Source organism: Protomyctophum parallelum, assembly GCF_964188405.1.
Source record: "Protomyctophum parallelum genome assembly, chromosome: 18".
Lineage (NCBI taxonomy): Eukaryota > Metazoa > Chordata > Actinopteri > Myctophiformes > Myctophidae > Protomyctophum > Protomyctophum parallelum.
This window is the reverse complement of record NC_139716.1, coordinates 23,115,497-23,140,915: the sequence shown is the minus strand read 5'-3', so window position 1 is coordinate 23,140,915 and position 25,419 is coordinate 23,115,497. Positions and strand designations below refer to the sequence as shown.

Genomic DNA, 25,419 nt, shown 5'->3' with positions numbered 1-25,419 from the left:
TCTTAAAAAATAAAGAAAAAAATAAAAACATTTTCAGGTGACAAAATCAGGAGAAAGAAACCATATATCATCTTAATTCTTATAGTGTTCCAGTTCAAAATGTTGTCTGCTCATTTCTTACAAATTTACAATACCACTTGTTTAATCTGTATCCTGACTGCGTTATCTATCCTGATTGGATAAAAATGCTATCCCCGTTACAGTTCCAGTTACAGTTTCTGAAAATGCATTTTCTGTTTAATAAAAAGCTGGAGAGACATGGAGACTCCTGTTACTGCAAAAAACACTCTATAGCAATGAGTACTATCACAATATTGAGCTTTATTTATAACACTTCATTTAAGTGATTAAGAAAATCACTACCTTTAACCTAAAAAAAAGTACACAGCAGAAGTGCACGGCAGGTTGATATAGTCATACGAAAACACTTGAAAAGTTTCAAAAGGGGAGATGGCTACACTGCACTATTACAATCCTGACAACTCCTCAAGACCGCTTAAAAACCATTCAGCTGCCACAAGAGAAGTCTATAAAACCCAACAATGTTAGCAAGCAAATCCTCTTCCAAATCACTGGCAACCTCGCGGCAACTTTTCTATCGATGCCTATGGAGTACGTCATTACAATCATAAAGGAGCTAACATTATACGATGAAATAACGCTGTTTATGTGTGTATATATATACATATATATATATATATATATATATAGCTAGCTTCCTGCGTAATTGTAAGTAATGAATGCATGCTATTTGCCAGATTCAGACTGCTGTCGCCCGAAAAGACAAAATGAGTTCCATTTAGTACCTGGAGGTGGATGGATGGATGGATGGATGGGGGAAGGGGGGGGGACAGCCTCTGTGGAGAATCCGAGGCGTTGTGACTCAAAAGGACAAGATATGGAGTGTGAAATGGTACCATAGGGCATTTTCATAGCACTCTTTCAGTCCGCCCACTCTTTAACAGCCACTTCGCAGTCATTACAATCTCTGAACTGTGTCACTGTCGCCTTAAAGGCAAGTAAAAAAAAAAGCATATTGTGAGGTGGGTGTCAAACGCTATGTGGAAAATAAAATGATACCACTGAGTGTGTGCACATGTTCTTCTGGTATAGAACAGTATGGTGATTAGATCAATATAAACAAAAGTGTAAAGCTGTATTCACGGGGAAAGAAAAAACATTTCTTAAGCCAGCCACAGGTGCGTAGGAGCAGGGAAAACAAAATGCTATGGAAGTCATCCTTGATACATTTTTGTGGGGGTTTTTTCTTCGTGATTTGCTGATTTCAACGGTGTGTTATTTCTTGATAATGACCGTGTGGGCTCTATATCGGACAAGGTTCAAGGTTCTTTATTATTTGTCTCCCGAGGAAGAAATTTGTCTTAGACAAAGGGCCCGCATGTAAGCGTAGCCCTTATGCCAATGTCGCCGCAGTGCAGCGCCAAATACATCTTTCTTGCATTAAAGAAAATATAAATAAAACTGCTGTAAATGGGTGCATTTATATAGCGCCTTTATCCAAAGCGCTTTACATAGATTGTGCATTACATTCACCCATTCACACACACATTCATACACCGATGACCATGCATGGCACCAACCTGCACATCGGGAGCAATTATGGGTTCAGAGTAGGGCTGTCAATCGATTAAAATATTTAACTCGATTAATCGCATGATTGTCCATAGTTAACTGTGATTAATCGCATATTTTGTAAACGTTCTAAATATACCTTAAATTAGTGGTTTTCAAGATTTTTCATATCAAGGCCCATTATTTATTCTGCATTTGAGCCACGGACCACCATTTGATGAGATTTAGCCTTCCAGACCCAAACTAAAGAACTGTATTGATGTTGGCCAATGGTACCATTACTAGAGATAACAGGCCATGTTCATCAAAATAACATTTTTTCTAAGTTTTCTAATTGTGTAGACTCACTGGGAGAGAGAGAGAGAGGGGGAGAGAGGCGGGGCTCACTGACTGCCTGCATTCACATGCATGCGTCTCTCAACCATTCAGTCAAACTTCACAGTGCGTTAATCGCGCATTAAAAAAATTAGTGCCATTAAAAGGATTGTGAGTTAACTAGTTAATAGTGCGTTAACTTTGACAGCCCTAGTTCAGAGTCTTGCTCAAGGACACTTCGACACGAACTCAGGGGGAGCCCGGGTTCGAATTGGGAATCTTGCGGTTGCCATCCGGCCGCTCTACCCCTGAGCCACAGCCACCGTCGTTCAAAAGATTGGAAAGTGAAAGTGGATAACTTTTTTTTAATCAATATTTAACCAATATAAAGTATTTACAAGAGCTTGTGACTAAATAATAAATACACGGGATCCAGTCGGAGCAAAAGGTTATTTTTCCATTTCCTGAAAAAGTTACGATTTTTTTAACATGCAAGGTTTCTTTCTTTCTTTTTCTTCCTTTTTTATACATTTCATCCCATGATTTTGTAACCCATTTTTTCTGGGCGCTACACTCCCTCCGCCAACCTGGGGAGAGCAACGGACTGAACTCATGCTTCCTTCTATGCATGAGGAGTCCAAGCCGCTTCTTATTCCCTGGTAGTTTCCCCGGTAGGACGTAGTGCGTTATTGCAACAAGTTCCTTTCTCCTCCATCAGGCGCCCCGGCTCGCCAGGGGGAGGCAGTTTAGAGACCAGTATTACTGGAACATACAAGGTTTCTGACTACAGCAACAATATTTTTATCTCTCTCTCTCTCTCTCCCTCCTCACACTTGCATCACTCCATCCCTTGGCTCTACCTTCTGCCGTGCAATCCAATCCAATCTGCCAGGGACAAACACTATACTGCTGGAGCACGCTTTTGCAATGCAAATATAGCATAATATGAATTTCATTGCTCTGTTGCAAGTAATGTCTCGGATAGAATCCCAGAGAATAAATCTAACCGATGAATGAAATATGGATGCAGACAACAAAGACTATAGAGGTAGTGTTTAGTACCTCTACAGACTCTTACAGGCTAGTAAGATCATTGGAGACAAACAATTACAACTTCAGGAAATACATACAGTATATAACCGCTCCATAACCAAAAACTAGGCAATTCAGATTTACAATGATTCCACCCAACATCTTTGCCCTGAATTTGACCTGTTACCATCAGGCAGGAGGCAAAGAAAGGGTCTTATAACTAAGACATCGTTTGTGCCTATACTGCAGTGGACATTTTTAATAAGATGTTTAAATAGTTCCACCACCTAATCCCCACAGCCCATGATCACTGTTTCTAATGCATTTTATATTGTGTCAGGGAATAGAGGCGAGCCGAGTGCTGCTGAGATATGAAAAAATGTGTGAAAACTCCAGTCCGTGATGGCGAGGTGCTCGAAGTTACAACATCTTGTATAATGGAGAAGGGAGGTCCCAACGGGACAGGCTTCAAGCACACTCTCGCAATGATACATTTAAAAAGCCTTCATTGCATGACAGGGCTATACATTTGAAAACAATTAAAAGCCACCAAACGCCGACCGGTTTCAACAGTCAAGTCTTCTTCATGATGATGATGATGATAGCCACACCCTGAAGAAGACGTGACTGTCGTCGGTGTTTGGTGGCTTTGTTTTTTAAATATCCGCATTTTATATTGTATTTTAATGCATTGTGTACTTTATGTAATGTTTTTAAACTGACTGCCAGTGTGCCAAAGACACAGTTCCATTTTATGTCAAATGTAATGGGCAATAAAGCTTTCTCTGTCTTTATCTTTACCCACCTAGCTGAGAGGGGTGCAGGCCCTGGGACGATGACCTCCTCCGCTTGTCGGCGCCGTGGTCCCACGAGGCCTCGCACCTGCCCAGCTCCCCGTTGGCGGGCTGGGGGGACGCAGCAGGGGCCGCGGCCCAGACCCCCGGGCTGACCCGCTGCTCCTGAGGCCGCCTGGGGCTCTGGGGACTGTGTGACGTCGTCCGTCGGCCTCCGCTCCTCTCTCGGGGGTTGGGGGGAGGCGGCGTCAGGGGCAGAGGCTTCACCTCCGGAGGTCGCTGGAGGAGGAGGTTCGAGTCCGACGATGGCGGCAGCGACTCAGACACGGACGACAGGACGATGAGGTCGTCCACCACCGCCGGGTCCGAGGAGGAGGCCAGGCGGCGGGGCGACGCGCAGGGCGGCGTTGGCGGGGTGACCTCCGGTTCCGAGCGGGTGCACAGTGCGTGGTGGTGGTCGTCGTGGGAGGGCGGCGGGGGGTTAGTCCGAGGCGGCACCCTGGGGGGGAAGTCCAGGCCTCGGCCCAGCACGATGGAGGCCAGCAGCGAGGCGCTGCCCAGCAGAGCCCGGTGGGTGCCTTTGATTATCAGCCCACCGCCCCTCCTCTCCGGCCTGGGGGAGCCGGCCGGCGATGAGCATGAGCCGCAAACCCCCTCCTCACTGCCCGAGTCTCTCTCGTGAGGTAGAGGCACACGCAGGCTGTCTTTCACCGAGGAGCCTGCAGAGGAGAAAACAAAACACGATGCGCTTAGGGTTACCAGATCCAAACTGTTCATTTATCGCTTGTGTTGGACAAGTGGAACAGGGTGACGGCACAGGACTGGGTTAGTAACTTATTACTTAAGTTGCTATAAATACCTTCATGTCATATTTGACCATAGGCCTAATATTGCCTCATTTTGTTATTAAACCCCTCTGGCGTCTCGTGTTTTGTTTTAAAATGCACAATTTGGTCATGGGTGGTATGGCCGACTTGGCCCTAGGGGATATTTCTCATGTTATTTTAACAGGCTTAGAAAGGAGAGGGGAGATCCACACACCGTTTTAAAAGCTCCCAAAATAATGTATTGACAACAGAGCGGACAAAACATATACAACGTTCCGGCCTCACGGGCCTTCGTCAGGTATACTGTGGATGTGTGTGCATGTCTTGAACCATTTTAACAGGCTTAAAAAGTAAAAACACATCTGGCTGATGCTCATACAAAAGAATTGGAGAGAAAATCCATGCCTTTGCTTTTGACATCCCCCCTCGGGTCCTTCATCCCCAATATGTTTTATCCTTGCTTCTGGTCAGAATAACTACGGAATACATTTGGAACCCCCTCAAAAATGATAAAGACACAAAATAAATCAGTCAAATGATCACTTAGGATTTTGCTGTGTATAAAAATATATTCCAGGCTGGCACTGAATACCATTCTGGGCAGGCAGAGGAGGGGTTGGCTCTCCCTACAAACCCTCACACGCGCTCAGATCAGCCGACGAAGGGAGGCTGGAAGTACCTTCGCTAAAAACGCCGGGACAACGCTCCACACTTCCCAAACTCTTCTCCCTTCTGGCTCCCAAACTATGGAATGCACTTCCCATTGCAATCACAACCGCAAACTCACTCCCAATCTTCCGCCGTAGTCTGAAAACCCACCTCATCAGACTCCATCTTAGCCCATAGCACTCGACGACCTTATGTAGAGTATGCAAATGCTCAATTTATGTAACTTAAATAGCACTTTATGTAGATATAGCACTATATAGTGTATACGCATAGTTTCATTATATAGATATTCCACTGTTACGTTCTTAGCTTACGTATGATTCATGATGACAATTTTTATGTGTTTGATGTTTTACTATGTTTTTGTTCTTGCTTACTATAAATCGCTCTGGATTAAAAGTGTCTGCTAAATGCCTAAATTGTTGGTGCGGAGGGTCATACCATTCTGGGCAGGCGTAGGAGAGGTCGGCGTGGAGGGTCTGTACTCCTCAAAGTCGTCCTTGGATTCTCCGTTCTCGTTGCTGTCCATCCCCAGGAGCTTGGCTCTCATCGACAAGCTGAGAACAACAACATGCATGCAGAGACAACGTTTCATCTCCTCTTTCAGTAGACACAAGTAGATTGATTTTTTCCTTCAATATAACATACCTATATATACACCGGTAATATAATTATACATTATTTCCCTGTCCGAGATCAAAGGTTGGAAATAAAAATACTAATAATAAAAAAAACAACATTATATTTTCTAAAACCTACAGTCAGAGACATTTCACTCATTTACTGCTCGGTTCCATAATTATGTCATGCACTTGGCAGACTGGAATGATCCACTTGGCTGTGGTCTCCTACCTGCTTTCCTGGGGGCTGAGGCGCAGGACCTTGGGGCTCTTTGGGCTCTTGGGACTCTGGGGCCTCCAGTGAGGGCCCAGCCTCTGGTCTCCGTTGCTCTGCTTCAGAGACGGGGACTCCGGTGGGGGCCACACCGAGCTGAGACCAAACGCCCGGCTGTTTTCACTGGGACTGACTGCAACAACAGACAGAGAGACAGAGGGAGAAAGGTGGCTATGATAATAATAATAATAATAATAATAAACTTTATTTATATAGCACCTTTCATACATAAATGTAGCTCAAAGTGCTTTACAGAGCAGAAAAGATAATAAAAGCAAAACAAAACAGCATTAAAACAGGCAAGCAGTTAAAACAATAGGACAATGGTACAAAGATAAGAACAGATAAAATAAGGCAATGACATTAAAAACAAGCAGAATAAAAAAAATAAAAAAATAAAGATCACTTAAAAGCAATGTTGTAGAGGTGGGTCTTAAGCTGAGCTTTAAAAATGTCTACAGAGGCTGCCTGACGAAGGTACAGTGGGAGCTTGTTCCATGCCGACGGCCCGTAGAAGCAAAAAGCTGCTTCCCCGTATTTTTTAGTTGCCATTCTTTTAGGCAAAGCGAGCAGGCCAGCAGTGGAAGACCTTAGGGGCCGGTTTGGGACATATTTAGGCAGGCAGTCAAGTAGGTAGGGAGGTGCGAGACCATTGAGAGCTTTATAGACAAGTAAAATAATTTTAAAATCAATCCTAAAAACAACAGGAAGCCAGTGCAGTGATGCCAAAACTGGAGTAATATGTTCTCTCATCTTAGTTCTAGTTACAACTCTAGCTGCTGCATTTTGGACATGATGAGGCAGGTGCTTTGTTTCCTCCGCCGTCTATGTGTGAATGTAAAATGTAAATGTAAAGGACATTGTAAAGCGCCCATGGATAAAGGCGCTTATATACATGCAACCATTTACCATTTAAAGCAGTGGTGTTCAACCCTTTTCATATCATATCAAGGACTATTATTTATTCTGCCATTTGAGCCACGGGCCACCAGATGAGACTGAGGGACTGAGAGATCCTGCCCCACTCCTTACCCCTTATGCCTACACTTGTTATTTGCCATTTCTTTTGTATTTTGAAAAGCATTTTAAAATAGTTCAACTATAGTCGATCTACATCGCTTGTAGATTTGAACTGATTTAAAAGGTTTTTCAAAATAGTAAAAAATGGCAATTAATTTTAGGGATAATGCGTGTTGCAAGATATAGCCCTTTTAGCCTCTCAGATATGGACATGGAAAACGTTGTTGTCGTCGGATAAGATTTTGTCCACAATTCCATGCTGTATTGATGTGGTAATATAGGAGAGATAACAGGAAAAAGTTCTTATCAAAATAGTAACGTTATCAAAATAACAATTATTCTACATTCTCTAATTTTGTAGACTTCTTGTAAATTAACCCATTCTGACCGGGCACCCATTTTGGTGTCAGCATCATGCCACCGAGTGGCGCGATACGAGCTTGTAGGTCTGCTATTTTTGAAAAATCGAAGAGCGACTGACATTTTTAGAATCTGATCTCAGGTCAGAATGGGTTCATCAGACCAGTGTGTGTCCGGCGGAAACCTTGTATGAATCTGATCTCAGGTCAGAATGGGTTAAGCTAAATTAGTTTAACAATAATTGAACCGTTTAGAGCATGAATTGAAACCAAATGGACCTTATGATAGATCTATAAGGGTCCATTTGGTTACCAACTCTCCGTCATTAAGCTGGGGGCCACCTGGAACCCCCTCAGGGACCACGGGTTGAGAGAACCACTGATTTAAAGGAATGAACATCTAATCACATACCGTCTGCTTTCACCAAAACAATTACATTAAAATTAAAAACATCAAACCCCTACGCATCAACCCCAACCCTACAGAGTAAAGAGTTGTTTCATGACTTTCACCTCTTAAGACATTCTGAGCGGGAAGCCCTTTTGGTGTTATAACCCTTCTGGACGGGAACCCCTCTTGAGGTTCTGTACAGTATTCAAAAATTAAAAATATATGCTTATATATAAATATATTTAAAGGACCACTTCACCACTTTTCAACGTATCTTCATACGATAGGTCCTCACTAATGTCTAATAATCATGAAAAAATGGCGCATTTCTTTTCTACTCGGTCTGTGTCTCATAGGAGGGCTGTGGGCAGTTCAGAAACCGTCTTCCAGTGACATCATCGATGGGGAATACAAGCTAATAGAAACTGCAGGCTTTCTAGTCCTGAAAAGTTGCAATGCAAAAATGGAAGCCATCGTTCTCACGATAATGAAAATCTAAACATTTTTGTAAAAAGATATTGTTTAAAAAATAATCTGCCTAATGATGATGTCACTGGAAGACGGTTTCTAAACTGCCCACATCCCTCCTATGAGACACAGACTGAGTAGGAAAAAATCGTGCCATTTTCATTTTATCATGATTATTAGTGAGGACCTATTATATGAAGATACGTTGAAAAGTGGTGAAGTGGTCCTTTAAGTTTTTCAGAAAACTTAGGTCAGGTTTTCAAGGCATTTTTAGAATCGGCCTCAGTCCAAAATGCGTTAAGACATTCCTAGGGGGGTTCATTTGGTGTTTGTTTTGCCGTTTCTGTCTCAGGCCCTTGCACTGACCATTGGACACTTTATTGTTTGGCTTTGCACCTCATGCGTTTACCCTTGTGTGCTCTGTAGTATTATTATTACCATTATTATTATTGTTTCTTGATACATCTTGTCTTTCCTTTTGCCTTACAGTACTTTCATTCTTTCCTTATACTCACAGGTAAGTTGTAAACTTTACTGCTGTGCCGCCTCTGGGTGACTCAATAAGGTATCCATCTATCTATCTAACTCTTAACTCTCAAAAAATTTTCTGGAAACTTGTCCGAGAACCCTTCAGACCTTTACTGCATACCTGAACTGGCAATTCCTCACAAAACCCACTAGTCTCCCTCATGAGGATCTAGAGATATCCTCCAGGCTGAAACGCAGATGTATGGGGGGGAATTAAAAAACTTCAGTGCACAATGCAAGGAATAAATGCATTCGCCATGTATCCGAAGGAAGTCTGATCCAATAATTTTTAGATTTCTCCAGTTTAATCCTGAATTTAACTTTTGTTGTGTTCAAGATCTGATTTTAGGCATGTTTAAGGGCCGATTCATACTCCTATTTTAGAGCCGAATAAAAGTCTGTTCGGCGCTGTAAAGCCTTCAATTTGAGGTTCGGGGGGGCGGGTACCGTCCTAAAGTCGGCTCTTCGGTGCTACTGAAAATTTCTGACGAGCCGAAATCATTTCGGCACTACAGCGCCGAAACAGCTGTAAAATAGGAGTATGAATCGGCCCTAAGCCTCCAGGAAAATCCGTGTTGAGGTTCTTAATCCACTGTTTTTCATTAAAACGTCTTTGTCCTACTGTCCAGTTGGGATTGTGTTGAAGTCCAGTGCATTTTAGAGCTTCAATGCCGTGAGCCATGAAATGTTGCACAAACCTTGTGGTTGTCTTTTTTCCATTGTTAATATTGTACATCTGTGTTGTCCCAGCCTTGTACCTATTGTTTTACCCGTTTCTCCGACATATTGTAAACCACATTTTTCACATGTGATTAAGTAAATGCAGTTGCTGGTTCTGGTTGTTATTTGTTGTTTAATTTAAATTTACTTAAATTTAATTTAAGTATGTAGTTTCAGACCTTTACTGCATACCTGAACTGGCAATTCCTCACAAACCCACTAGTCTCCCTCATGAGGATCTAGAGATATCCTCCAGGCTGAAACACAGATGTATCGGGGGGGTTGAAGAGTGGGCAGAAAGGAAGGGTCCCAAATGCGACGAGTGCTTAAGTGCTCGAAGCAAAAGCATTCACATGTCTTTGGCAACGTCCAGCGCACACACGCACACGGGCAATTGTGCCCTTCAACTAAAACGAAAGGAAACTAATTTCAGATAAGGGTCATAACATGCTAGGGGGGGAAGATAATGAAGGCTAAAAGCTGCAATTTACTGCTTTTAAAAAAAGTACTGTATTTACGTGTCATTATGCTGGTTTCTATACACTTAAAGGGTCATTTGCGTGACATGCTCATCATTCATCGTTGCTAATCTAATGCAAAGCCATCTGTTGTTTGAAATGGACGTTGAAAATAAAGACAGAACCGCGGCGTTCGTTGAGTGTACTGGCCTTCATTTTTTACCCCATTATTGACCTCGCCGCACTTTGATAAATAATCATTGCACAGCGCAGCCGCTGCTGCCTGAGAGGCCGAGGGAGGGGAAAACATGTCCACTCAAGACCTTGTGTAATGACAGACACACGCCGAGCGTTGTGACTGCCATTATCATGATGCATCATTAGCCGCAGGGCGTGAGGAACACAAACCAGCCTCTCCTCTTGGATTTTAATGAACACATGTTTTAGATTCAGCCGTAAAAAAAAACGCTTTTATACGGAGAAATATCTCGACCGCAATTTGCGCCTCTTTTATTTTTATGTCAACTGTGCTAAATTGTTTGGAAGACACACGCCACTGCCTATTAAATCCCCGCCACCCTCCACCACCACACCGCAAATTTCCTTCTGGGGGTGTGTGTGTGCTGTGAAGAGCCGTATATATGATGATCTGTTGGCTCCAGCCTTCTCCCTTCAAAGGGAAAACGATCTATTGGGCGGTTCGGTTCGTCTGAGAGGCTGACGAGCAGAAGACTATTGTAAATCACCACCATACAACCCCCCCACCCTCCCAAACACACACCCCTACTCTGCCAGAGCGATGAATTTCTCCTTGCTAATTTCAAATTCACTGAAACCGCACTGTGGCTGTGTGTTGTATGTATGTATGTATGAAAACCCCTGTGTGTGTGCGTGCATGTGTGTCTGTTTTTTTTTGGTAGCAAGGCACAACAGCTCCCCCCGCTGGGTCCAGTGGGTACTGTAAGTAGTGAAGGGCGAGAGGAGGTGTAGGTAGTGAAGGGAGAGAGAGGTGCAGTCAGAGTGTGGGAAGCTGCTTTATCGCTGCTGAGCCACGGAGAGGAAGTGGGATAATATTTGGACTGGAACGCTCTATTGTTGGAGAGAGGATGTAGAGAGAGAGACTACCAGTAAACCATGTGGGGGAGAGAGAGAGAGAGAGAGAGAGAGAGAGAGAGAGAGAGAGAGAGAGAGAGAGAGAGTACCAGTAAAGTAAACTATGAGGGAGAGAGAGCGAGAGAGAGAGAGAGAGGAGATGGCCTGCAGGGACAGATGAGGGAAACACAAAAAAGGGTGGAGGGGATGAGAGAAGATGAAAAGAGAATTTGGAAACTGAGAAATAGTGTGTGGTCGAAAAGGTGTAAATGGAGCAAGTGAGAGAGAAAGACAGACAGAGAGAGTGTGTGCGTGTGTGCCGTGTGCGTGCGTGCGTACACAAGCGAGCGCAGTGGTACCGGAAAGGGGAGGAAAACCCTGAATGATTCAGAGGGCCGAGACCTAGACGGCAACCTTCAAACACTCCCTAGACTGTAGACACCAGTATACCTGGAGGCGGAGCCTGGATGAAGCTCTATATCAGGGGTAACCAACCAGGGGTTCGCGAGCTACCAGTAGCTCGCGGGAACCTTTCAAGTCGATCCCGAAGTGTCAGACTGACGGGCAGCCAGCCAATACACAGCAGAATGTCGTTCGCAAAAAAGAGCAGATCTACAAGCTAACAACGTGTAGAGGCTTGATGCATTTTAGCTTGAAGATCTGTTCCCCTTGCTTCCACCGCACCGCACAGTTCGAACGCCAACTTTTAACCAAACGTGGGAGAAACACTGTGCACGGCTGCACGCACAAATAAAGAGTGCACTCGGCACTCGCGCACGCACATGACGGATTATTATCGATCAAAACAATCCTTAGCGTCGCTTACAAAAGCATGTGTTGCACAGCATGAATGATAAGTAATCACCGATCTGGCTGGATAAATATCACTATGACAAAGTGTCAAAATGTTTAGTGCCGCTGTCAAAACATGACACAGTGAGAGTTGAAGATTCTAACTATTGGAACAAGATTTTAAAGGAAGTGGGTCCTAGACAGGGCTTGACGCGTAGCTCATGGATGCATGGATGATAGACAGACTATCCGTTTTTATCCTGCTGTTCCATCATGGGATATTCGATGCAGGGCAAGATGCTCGATTGTGAATTAAATTGTAACATTCTCCTTGGCTTTGACTACTTCAGACAGAACATCTGACACACAGCTACAGTAGACTATTCATTTACTATGCTGTTAACTTACTCGGCTGCCTACCGTTGCTCGTTAAGCAGGTCACACAATGGATATATGGACCACTGATATTTATCCAGCCAGGTCGGTGATTACTTATCATTCATGCTGTGCAACACATGCTTTTGTAAGCGACGCTAAGGATTGTTTTGATCGATAATAATCCGTCATGTGCGTGCGCGAGTGCACTCTTTATTTGTGCGTGCAGCCGTGCACAGTGTTTCTCCCACGTTTGGTTAAAAGTTGGCGTTCGAACTTTACAAATAAGTTTAGTATTCAACGTGTCGGGGACGCTATCATGAACTCGTATGACTGACTCACATCTTAATGACACCCTCAGACTGGCAATCACTAAATATGAACCAGATTTCAAAACGCTTGCAGATAAAGTGCAGTCACAGCAGTCTCATTAAAGGTGGGCTGACCCTGAGAGTATGTCACCATATCTGTGCAAATATATATCATCATATATAGGCATGTTATGCCTATGTCATTTGAACATCTGCCAATGTGAATATTCATTGAAATGAGAAACAAAATATTGTGCTGTAAAAGCAATTCATGTCCTTTGCATTTTGTTTTATTTAAAAAAAACTCAAAGCAGTTTATTTGCATTTTGTCCTAATATTTTTTATTTCTAATACATTTGTCTTAATATTATTTGACATTGATAATATAACTTACTATAAGTTTTTATTCTAATTTAAGCTTTAGTCTTTGTGTGGATGTGTGCACATGCATTGAGCCTGTCAGAAATAGCAAAAAAACAAGTGTTTTTTCTAACACGTTTTAGTGGTAGATCTTGGCTTACAATTGGGAATAAAATGGGCTCTTGGGCTTGAAAAGGTTGGTTACCACTGCTCTATATAGACACCAGAGTACAGTATACCTGGAGCCTGGATGAAGATCTGTAGACACCAGACTAACCTGGTCTGGATGAAGATCTGTAGACACCAGACTAACCTGGTCTGGATGAAGATCTGTAGACACCAGACTAACCTGGTCTGGATGAAGATCTGTAGACACCAGACTAACCTGGTCTGGATGAAGATCTGTAGACACCAGACTAACCTGGTCTGGATGAAGATCTGTAGACACCAGACTAACCTGGCTGGATGAAGATCTGTAGACACCAGACTAACCTGGCTGGATGAAGATCTGTAGACACCAGACTAACCTGGCTGGATGAAGATCTGTAGACACCAGACTAACCTGGTCTGGATGAAGATCTGTAGACACCAGACTAACCTGGCTGGATGAAGATCTGTAGACACCAGACTAACCTGGTCTGGATGAAGCTCGCCCACCACAAGGACGGGTATGCTCGTCCAATTAATTAATTACGCAAGGTGCTCATAGGCTCGTCTTAAGGCATTTAATATCGACATAAGAATGCCTTGCTATTTTCCACTTTTTGGAAGCGCTCCGGTTGGTAGGGACGCTTGCTATAGGGGCCTTGTCTGCACTGCGTCTGCGCGACCAACCACATTAGCTTATGTTGTAGCCGCGGAAAATCAACTTGCTAAAGAGCTGTGTTTACAATTGACATCGTTCCCATAATCCAAAAGGACGGCTGCATGTTTCTATAAGGCAAGCAACATCGATCCCATAGCCAGGAGGGACATGGCAGCTGTTTGAATCCCATAGCCCAGAGGCAGACACATTGTAATTGGCAATTTGGTTGTTAAATAACTGCTAGGCCGTTAGTGATGATTAAGTAGCACCATTTTAGGGCGGCAAATCCTACAAAGTATATATTTATGACAACATGCTTTTTTGGGGGTTTTTTCCTTCTTCTACTACTCACGCTGGATGGCGCGGAAGCGTGGGCCGAACGACGGCGACGATCCCGATCCCAAATCTGGAGAGTTCCTCCTCTTCTCCAGGCCGGGAGACGCCTGCACCGTGATCTTATGGATGAAGTCTGAAACACACACATTTACAATTTTGCCATTTAGCAGACGCTCTTAACCCAGAGCGATTTGCAGTAAGCAAGAACATGAACATGGTAATACATCAAACATGGCCAAAGCATTTCCGGGGGTCTCCAGTCAAACACATTGAGAACCCTTATCTAAGTCACATAAGTTGATCCTATGCATACGCCTGTAAGGTCGTCGAGGCTAGGGCAAGTGCTACGGCAAGTGCTAAGATGGAGTCTGAAGAGGTGGGTTTTCAGACTACGGTGGCAGATTAGGAGTGAGTCTGCAGTTCTGATTGCAATGGGAAGTGCATTCCATAATTTTGGAGCCAGAAGGGAGAAGAGTTTGTTTGGGACGTGTGGAGCGTTATTAGTGAAGGCACACACACACACAGACACAGTTAGACCACCCAGATGGTCAAAGGGATAAACTAGATTTATGGTTTGAAATGAACGGCTGAGTGAAGCAGACGATCAGACAGACACTAGTGTCTGCCAGGCTAGATTTATTTACCTAGCCTTCTCTCTCTGAAATAATATATTCAACTTTGATGTTGTGGGTTGCGGCCGCAAGGGGGATTCAGTTTTCAATTGGGCACAATTGTGGTGTGTGTGCGTGCGTGCGTGTCTATGCATGTGTGTGCATGTGTTTGTTTGTTTGTGTGTGTGTGTGGGTGTGCGTGCGTGCATGCTTGTATTTATACTCGCAAGGGCCAAATGTTTCCACAATTACAGTAGAATTTGAAGAAGAATCATTGTGAGCACAATTATTGTTCCGTCGTCACAAGAGAAAGGGTTGTTTTGTGGTTAAAATAGTACGGGGTGAATTGGGAAAGGATTCAGGTTGTTGGGGTAAGGTTTAGGATTAGACGTTTCGAGTTTAGGTTTAAGGGCTGGGGTTAGTTATTTCCCTGAACAATCAGATACACTAACAAACTGATAAGAACCAGAGCAAAACCGGGCAAAACGTTAGGATATCAGTGGCACTGGAACTCAGCGGCAATGGAGAGACCACTATAAATATATATAACATACTGCAAAGTCAGTGGGGATGAGGGCCAAGGGAGAATGCTAAGCAAGAGTTGTGTGTGTGTGTGTGTGTGTGTGTGTGTGTGTGTGTGTGTGTGTGTGTGTGTGTGTGTGTGTGTGTGTGTGTGTGTGTGTGTGTAGGGAAGGAATCATAGGGGGTGGGCTGGGGGGGTGCAGTGGAGAGACTGATGGGGGAAAAAAGCGAGGTGATGAAAAATGACTGGATGACAGAGAGAGAGAGAGGGAGAGAGAGAGAGAGAGAGAGAGAGAGAGGGAGATAGAGAGAGTATGATAGGAATGAAGAGAGTGAGGGAAAGGGAGAGGCACCACACAGAAGCGAGAGATAAGCGACAGAAAGGGACAGGGGAAAGAAAAGAGATGAAAAAAAACAGAGGGAGGGAGAGAGAGAGAGGCCAGCCAGCAGTCAGTGCATGGACAGGAAGCAAGCATGGAGGCGTGGTTGGCTCTCTCTCCCTCTCATCACCCCCCACCCCCCCACCCCCCCCCCCCCTACACACACACACACACACACACAACACACCCTGCTGCTGCTGGGAAAAGCCTGGCCACAGCGTGTGTGTGCGTGCATGCACACACACACACACAAGGCCACATGTATTGCTGCACATACAGACAGTCAAACACACACACAGACCGTAGAAACGATACGCTGCCTCAAAGTACACACACACACACACACACACACACACACACACACACACACACACTCTTGCTCAAGCCAGAGCAAGTCAGACACATACTGTATATACCCTCACGCGCTTTGGTCACACTTCCATGGAAACTTATCTATAAGCGACACACTGGCCGTATGGTATGTGTGTGTGCGTGCATGTGTGTGAGGGAGGAACAGAGTCGTCTCATGACAAACAGCAGCGAGTGCTTTTTATTTTTTTTATTTTTCTCAGATGAGCCCACGCAACACGCAACAGTGGGACCAACACAGGAAGGGCTGGCGAGCACTGCAGGTAATGGTACAATATAATGCTGTCACATTTCAGCCCCCTCACTCTAAGCCAGTGGTTTTTTTTCATATCAAGGTCCATTATTTATTCGCCATTAAATTGAGCTACGGTCCACCATTTGATGACGTTTAGCCTCTAAGATCGAAAACCTGTCTTAGATTCCATGTCGAGATAACAGGCAAAAGTTGACCAGAATAACAATTCTTCCACATTCTCTAATTGTGTAGAATTCTTGGAAAGTAAGTAATGCAGATGTTTAACAATAACTCTTGAGCGTAAAATGTTTTAATTTTACGCTCAAGAGTTACCAACTGTCCATCATTTCAGTCTGACTGGGGACCACCTGGAACCCACTCAAGGAGCACTGGTGGTCCCTGGACCACTGGTTTAAAGCCACTGCTCTAGAAATCGAAATGTGTTACAGATAGATATACCGGTATATATATATATATGCAAATAATGAATAGAAATAACAAACAATTGGAAGATAAATAAATAAATAAAAATAAATGGAAAGATCAAATAAATGGAGTCACTGTGTCATTATTATTTCTGACACCTGCGGCTGACATAATAGCTGTTTTGTTACAACTGTCTCCATCCCCCATTTCCTCTTATTCTTTTGCAGTTGTTGTCGTTATTGTTATTGCTGTTTATGTGGAACAGAGTGAATGAGGAACAATTGAAGTCTCCTTCCTGGCTCACTTTGCAGAACGCCTGCATGGTGAGACAGTTCCATAGCCTCTTCTTTTGATTCTCCTGGATCGCTGCTTTGATAGCCGAGACAAACAATGTGTCGCATTGCGACGTGTTGATAGCTTGAAATTAGCTTTTTTTTCTAACTAACTAGGTCTGTCAAAATGGACCATGAAATTACTTTCCCAAGGGGCCAAATGAGAAATATTATATTCTCATATAAAAAGCAATTAAATGGCTTTGTTTTGACAAGCTGATAAGAGTTGTATAATTACCTCTGACTTCAGTAAATAAATAATACTTAGTGGTCCATATTTTGTTGAAACCAGCTTTATTTTATTGGCATGACGGACATTTTTGAGGACTATAGTCCACCAAAAGGGAACCCCTTTTGGTGTTTAAAGCATTATGTTATGCTTTAGCTGTTGATAAATAGAAGATCTACAAGCTCATAGCGAGTGCCACGCTATGAACTTGTACAGTAGGTCTGCTGTTTTTGAAAAATCGTGAAAATGTGCCTGAAATCTTTGAATATATATTGTTACAGAGCGAGTTTTTAACTCAAATCTTTGCTACTGGGAGGGTCCCTGGAACAACATATTTTCAGATGGGTGTCAGTGGCCACTATATATTTGGGGTCCTTGACATGAATATGTTTGAGAACGACCGACATAGAAACAGAAAACTGTCAGGATTTAGAAGGCATATTTTAAATTTCGACGTCAGGCCTAAATGTGTTAATGCCCAGGTCTGCGATAGAACCCATCTATTTTTTTTAGATTAAATATTGTAAAACCTCATTTAAATGCCGCAGACCTCTCTTTCCATGGCTGGTGCTGAGAAACCACATAGATTTTGTGAGATCAAATAAATAATTCATACCGGTACGATAATAATCCTGTTCTATGGCCTCATCTTTAATAAGGTTAGGCATTATAATGGTTAATATAATCTATTAATTGAAAGTTTACAATGAACGGACATAATGTTGCCATGAAGCGACGTGCTGTGATAAATATGGAACAATCAATTCCTTCAGATGAAACCACACAGCATATACATATACGAGTGGAGCTGGTCGAGAGGAAAAGGCCACTCCTCGCTCTAGGGGACTGTTGCCAAGCACGCTCGCTATCCGTTCATGTTGCACCCCCACCCCCGATTTCACTCCATATGTGTGCTTTTGACTTGTTATATGTGCATTTGACTTGATGTATGTGCATTCGACTCCATATGTGTGCATTTGTCTTCATATTATGTGCATTTGGCGGGGGAGGAGAACCGGAAGAACATATTCACATGAGCGTGCACAGGACTGGAGTGAAAACTCCACGCAGTCCAATGGGAAACTGCTCGTGGAGCGAGGTCTCAATAACAGCTTGAAACTTTCCAACGGATTGTCACGTGTAGACCATGATTTTGAAAAGAAAATCGGTATTGGCAGTTACTCAAAATCAAATGATCGGAATCGGATCAGGAGCAAAAATAAACTTGATCGGGACATCCCAAATATTACGCATGCACGCACCACACACACACGCGCACGCACCTCATGCATTATAAATTACAATTATCTCAGGTACTATGTGTACATTTATTCGTTGAAAAGAGACCCTTTAGTTGTACGGCTGTACAGCCTGTAAATAAGACAAGAGAAACCGTTTGTGAAACAAGCTTCTAAGTTCTAAATGACCCTTTACTTTATGTGGTAAAGCGCTCAAACTTTCTTCTTCCCTGCCTTGATCTCATTACCCTCCCCCCTCTCTCTCTTCTTGTCTTTCTTGTATTTCTTGGGAAAAAAATAACACGATGCGAACTACTGTATGCACTGAAAGGAATTTCACCCACTTATTTTTGAAACTGTGACGTGACAACAAAGATTCAGATTCTGACCTTGAGGTAGGGTGACCAGATGTCCCCACTTTGCGTGGGACAGTCCCTCATTTCACAAGACTTTTCAGGCGTCCCAAAATTGAGACCCTGTCCCACATTGTGATTGACGGTCACGGTGTTCAAATGCCCCAATAGTACGTTAATAGTTGGCGTTCTGTTGTAAAGCTCAGTAATTCTCTCTTTCTATTTTAAGCCTGTTAAAAATAACATGAGAAACATCTCCTAGGCTACAGTACCAAGACCAATAACAAAACCATCAGGCAATATTAGGCATATGGTTGAATATGACATTAAATCTAAACCGTTGGAGCTACAGATGTTCTGAGATGCTCGAAATGTTCAGAATACTCATGTTTGAATACTCAATAGACCATATGCACACGGCGGTCATCTTTCCATAAGTTAATGGCAGGGTGGAAACTAGCTTCAATTTGCCAATGACCGCCCATACATCCAAACAGACAAAGTCCTATCTAATTTTATTAAATTAGGCAAACTCACCAACATTGCACCACCACCTGTTTTGAATTTGCACATAATGCAGGAGGCAGCAGGATGCTGCGTTACTGAAAGGGAGCGCTTCCAAACTCCAACACTTCAATCACCTGCAAGGGATTTCTTGACATAAAGTAGCTCATAACATGTCTAAAGTGGATTTTTATGAAACAAACACTTTGCAGATAGAAAGAGCATCATTCAAGTTTTTCGTACAGCTGCAATGTTGGTGAGTTTGACATAATTTTATACAATTAGATAGGATTTAGTTTTTTAGTTCTAGTTTCTGTGTTGGTATGCGGTCAGGTTTTCAGCTGGCTCAGGGAAGAGGACGACCCTGCCATGCATAGTCCACCATAGATAGGTGAATGAACTGTATCTGTCTGTGGGCAGGCATATGCTGTGCCTGTGTGTGCGTGAGTGTGTGCGGCTGTATGAGTTGAGGATTAGAGGTATAGGTATTTTTATTATGTTGTAACATTTAACTCACTGATGTCGTTTAGCATCAGTGTAATTTGAAATGTAATTTTGTAATGAAATGTACTATTTTGTAATGTAATATAATGTATTGTGTTATGTTTTAATTTATTTCTGGACTCTTGGAAGATTAGCCGAAAGGCTAAAAGAGATCCAAATAAAAATCAAAAAAATCAAATCAAGGACTTTGTCTGTTTAGATGTAATGGCAAATTGCGGCTAGTTTTCACCCTGCCATTAACTTGTGGATAGATGACCGCCGTGTCTATTGATTATTCAAACATGAGTATTCTGAACATTTCGAGCATCTCAGGAACAGTTTAGTCATTTCCGGGTATTTTGTCCAGGATAGAGCATTTCTCACAGTTCCTAAGTTGTTCGCAGCGGTCATATTAGCCAAGAACAGTTGAGATATTCTCCGCTAAATGAAGTGCATACATATCTTAGCCAGGTCCTGGAGTAGGGGGGTCCCTGGAACAACATATTTTGAGATGGGGGTCCGCGGCCAAATACAGATAATTCTGTGGTTCCTTGACATGGAAAAAGTTTGAGCACCAGTGCAGAAACTGATACATTTTTTCAGAAAACTGTCAAGACATTTTGTAGAATAAGACCAGGTCTTAATGTAATAGCATCTTAACCCAATCTGGGTGGGAATGACTTTGGTGTTTAGCTGTTGAAAAATAGCAGATCTACAAGCTCCGCGCTATGAGCTTGTAGATCTGCTATTTTTGAATTATACATTTAATACTGGGGCTCCTTGACACACGTTTGAGAACCACTGACATAGAAACAGGTTTTTCGACATTTGTATAGAATCGACCTCAGGTCTAAGTGGGTTAAGTAATAAGTCGCTAACCCCGTCCCGTCCCATGACACAAGCGTTACTTCTGTCCCTCAAATAAATGAACCGTTTGGATCAGGGTCCACCCTTACCTTGAGGCATGCTGATCTAAATAAATGAACCGTTTGGATCAGGGTCCACCCTTACCTTGAGGCATGCTGATCTAAATAAATGAACAGTTTGGATCAGGGTCCACCCTTACCTTGAGGCATGCTGATCTAAATAAATGAACAGTCTGGATCAGGGTCCACCCTTACCTTGAGGCATGCTGATCTAAATAAATGAACAGTCTGGATCAGGGTCCACCCTTACCTTGAGGCATGCTGATCTAAATAAATGAACAGTCTGGATCAGGGTCCACCCTTACCTTGAGGCATGCTGATCTAAATAAATGAACAGTCTGGATCAGGGTCCACCCTTACCTTGAGGCATGCTGATCTAAATAAATGAACAGTCTGGATCAGGGTCCACCCTTACCTTGAGGCATGCTGATCTTCTCTCCGTTCTTGCTCTTGGCCAGCTTGTGCTTCTTGAAGGTGCCCTTCCTCTTCTTGACGTTGGGCTTCTTCTCCTGGTTCTGGTTCATGTGCAGGATGAGCAGGCTCAGCTCGCGCTCAAAGACATCCTGCTCCCACTGGGCCAGCTGCTGCTCGCGCTGACGCAGCAGCTCCTCCTGGGACTTCTGCTCCAGCGCCGCGCGCTTCAGTTCCTCCTCGCGCGACCGCAGCTCCTGGAACAGAGGAATCACAATAGTCTTTATTATTGTCACTCATCGTTTAACCCATTCTGACCTGAGATCAGATTCAAAAAATGTCTTCTACATCCTGACAGTTTTCTGAGAAAGCCATGTTTCTATGTCAGTCGTTCTTCAATTTGTCAAAAATAGCAGTAGATCTGCTATTTTTCAATAGCTAAAGCATAACATAATGCTAACACCAAAACGGGTTCCCACCCAAAATGGGTTAAAGTAAAAAAATTAAAGTGGGTGAAATTCATCTTTGTGCACAGTTCCCACTGTTATTTTTCCAAGAAAGTGAAGATAGAAAAGAAGAGGGGGGGTGTGTAAGGAGATCAAGGCAGGAAAGAAGAAAGTTTCAGTGCTTTTTCACAAAAAAAGTACAAGTAAAAGGTTTGATCCAGGTGGTCCCCAACTAAATGATGGAGAGTTGGTAAAAAACGATAACCGGAAGGTGACCCTGAGCCATTGCCTAAATACAAAGCGACACAGATGCAGTTTCCTAGTTTTAATGGGGTAATACCGCTGGTTCCCCAGTTTTAATTGGGTAATACCGCTGGTTTCCCAGTTTTAATGGGGTAATAGCGCTGGTGTCTCTCACCTTCTCCTTGGCCCGGAGCTTGTCGAACACGTCCTGGATCTCCAGCCTCCAGTCCTCCTGCAGGGAGTGGAAGCTCTCCTGGGGCATCATCTCCTCACGGACCTGCTCCTCCAGAGCCGTCAGCTGGGCCATGATGGAACTGAAGCTGGGCCGGTGGTGGGGGTCCTGGTCCCAGCAGTCTGCACACACACACACATATGACACACATTGTCATTTAGTTTTAGTCATAGTGAAGCTGGTCCTGTGGTTATTGTCGTTTGAATCAAGGTTATATAGAACAGTGGTATTCAACCATTTTCATACAGTATTGTAGTAGATATGGGGTATAAAGGCACAATTAAGCTATCGCATCCAGCTATACCACATACAGCATTGGATGACATCTAATGAACATCATGTGAAGTGATTTCTCTCTTCCATACTGACACCACATGGACAAGCATGTAAGCAGAGAAGCCGGACAGATATAGGCCTACAGAGGGGTCTGCTGACCTTTTGACCCTCAAGAATGGTCTCAATTCCTGCACCAGTGGCATACTTTGTGTGCACAAAGGTACACTGAAACTGTCCAATTCCAGACATTGGCCTTCATGTTCATAGGTACAAGGAAGGAAATCTATTTGATTTGTTTCCTACAGACTCAGAGACTCAGGTCCAAGGGATACCCTTGTACCATAAAGACTTGATTCCATTTTAGATGGATTATGTATCATAAAGACTTGATTCCATATCAGCTGGATTAAGTGTCATAAAGACTTGATTGCATTTCAGCTGGATAAAGTGTCATCGCCACAGATCACACCCTGACTTTGGATGTCAAAGGTTGAATGTTCCACTCAGTCACAAAAGCATTCATTCACAATTCCTTAACCATCAATTGGAAATATGACATTCACTGTACAATAAATGTAGAAATGTAAATGTGTACATGTAAATACAGATTGTGTGTTATGTGAAATCTAAAGCCATGAAAAAGTGCATGCGTACACCCTTTCCCAAAATGAACTTCAAAGACATTTGGCCTCACAACAACATGTGACGACGTCTGGAAATGTCACGAGACATCTCAATGTCTCCATCTTGCAAAGAGAGTGACATATATGGTAACTGAACCATGTATTGCACAACGAACCAGAACTATATATTAGGGAGGCAGACAGAAGCAAGACAGGATTAGTGGGGGAGTGGGGAGTCCAGAAGACCAGAGGAAGAGACCAAGGAGCCAGAAGGATGAAATGGTCTACACAGACCAGATCCCGACGCTCTGGCCTAAGCGTCCACCAGGCGATCCCAGGCACTACATCAACCAAGCCCAGGGGTTAACCACAGACCAAGAATCGATACTTGGGAACCCCTGCCGCTTGCAACGCAACCTCTCTCCCTCAGAAGACAGAAGACCCCAGTCTGTCTCTCTCTCAAGCTCTCAACAAAGCCAACGCTCAGGAAAGTGATTGCATTTTACATCAAGTTTCTAAGTTCATGGCAAAAGAACATTATCTATCATATATTTATTTCATTATCATTTGATTTGTTTCTTCAATGCTATTTGAACCTGTATTAACCCTTGTTTAAGAATTCATTTGATTATTGTTCTACTAAGTTTGTCTATTAGCTTAGGTGTGAAAATAAATTGATTCATGTTTTTAAACAAGTCTATTATTTGCTCAAAGAGTTGAACTTACTTGTTTTTGACACATGCAAAGTAAGAAAGGCTATGAAATGGAAAAGATCTCTTACCTTCAGATTCCATAGATTTATTAAGATGAAATAATAATTGATTATTTTATAATCTTTTAATTGTTTTATTAGTGGTTTAACTTAAAGGCTAAAAATACAAATCAATCTGGTGCTTATTCCAAAAGCTCATTTCACTGGTGCCCCTTCTTAAATTCAGATTGATTTTGAGTCTTAATTTTTGAACTTATAATTCATATTTTTATAATTATGAATTACACTAATATAAAGTCTACCGGATTAAATGTAACACCATACATACTACTTAATGGCGCCCCGAGCGAGGCCCACCTATGGTCAAATCAACAATAGGATTTCAACCTTAAACCCTTGTTAAATCGGCTCCACACTATGACATGGAGTGAGGCCAATTTAACATCCTTGCTTTGCTGATGTGTCATCAACAAATTGTTTTTCTTTTAGTGAGTTCAACTATGAGCAATTAAACCTTGTTAAGGTACATATTGGAACTCGACGTCTCATCCAATTACCTTAACCTTAACCTTAAAGATAATTGATCATTCAACAGGCAGTTGAAAGTCTTGCCTGACTGTCTTAGCCTGTGAAACTTAATACCTGTGCAACTCAGTTATTTTTAGGTCAAACTGAGTGCACAAGTTCCCTAAATGAGGTCTAACTATCTTGAGAGCTTATGAGCTTATATCTATCAGACTCTATCCGAGTCTAACCGTCATCAATTTTGCGCAAAATCGAGTCCACTGACAGAGAAACGCAAAAATAAGCTACTGTATGCTTAATGATAAAATTCACATTATCGTGTGTTTAGTCCACAATGTGTTTACATTAAAAACAGTCAAATTGCTTAATGTGTAAAGCCACCGTTAATCGTGTGTTAAAGTCCACTTAACGTAGTGTAGAAACGCAAAATAAGCAATTTGGTTCATATTGTGATCTTTCAATATGACCCAATCAAATAAACCACTGTAAATTAATAAATATAGGCACAGCTAACCTATTTATTATATGTTGGTTCACTTTTGTATAAGTAAAAGATAAGACAGTTAGCAACTGCGCTCCTTGTACAATGTGTTCATATTGTAATCCTTCAATATGATCCAATCTTCTTAAAGGATCTAATAAACCACTGTAAATTAATAAATATAGGCATAGCTAAACCTATTTTATTATATGTTGGTATATTTGTATAAGTGAAAATAAGACAGATAGCAACTGCACTCCTTGTACTTCAAATTTTAAAGATTGCTTTCCTTGCTAAAAACCTGTAGTCTAAATTGCAAGTCAACGAAAGCTGCTCTTAAAAATTAACCCTCTGATTCTCAGTGAAAAGGGTGGACAGAATTTATGTGACAGCCACTGTCAGCTAGCTATAAACAACTCAGTGTGTTTACATTCTTTCTAGTCACGTGACTCACTCTCCAGACGGCAAACAAACAACGCCATCTTGAGTGTACCACGCGTCCCTTACAAACTGCCATATTTGTGGCTGTAACATTGTGCGAGGGTTCCAAATACACCTCTCCCCCTCCTGAAGAGGGGAGGTCTATTTTTGTCTGGGACACCGAAACCCGACACACCCACACTCACATACGCACACGCACACTGCAAGAGACATCCCCTCCTCTCTGCAGCGTCTGTGTTAGTCAGTGTGTCATTCTTAAAATTACCAAAGTAATTGATTAGA

At 42.7% G+C, this 25,419-nt stretch overlaps 2 protein-coding genes across 2 annotated transcripts in view; both read right to left on the bottom strand.

Annotated features, from left to right (window-relative positions):
* rela (v-rel avian reticuloendotheliosis viral oncogene homolog A) overlaps positions 1-25,419 on the bottom strand; it is a 285,280-nt gene that overhangs the window by 151,112 nt on the left and 108,749 nt on the right. The window lies entirely within an intron of this gene.
* LOC310875728 (mitogen-activated protein kinase kinase kinase 11) overlaps positions 1-25,419 on the bottom strand; it is a 75,286-nt gene that overhangs the window by 3,807 nt on the left and 46,060 nt on the right. Inside the window, exons 4-9 of the mRNA XM_083789046.1 lie at positions 22,023-22,201; positions 21,163-21,415; positions 14,156-14,272; positions 6,083-6,257; positions 5,672-5,787; positions 3,746-4,453 (exon numbers count right to left, since the gene is read on the bottom strand). Of these exons, the coding sequence (XP_083645172.1) occupies positions 3,746-4,453; positions 5,672-5,787; positions 6,083-6,257; positions 14,156-14,272; positions 21,163-21,415; positions 22,023-22,201 (1,548 nt within the window). The remainder of the gene's footprint in view (positions 1-3,745; positions 4,454-5,671; positions 5,788-6,082; positions 6,258-14,155; positions 14,273-21,162; positions 21,416-22,022; positions 22,202-25,419) is intronic.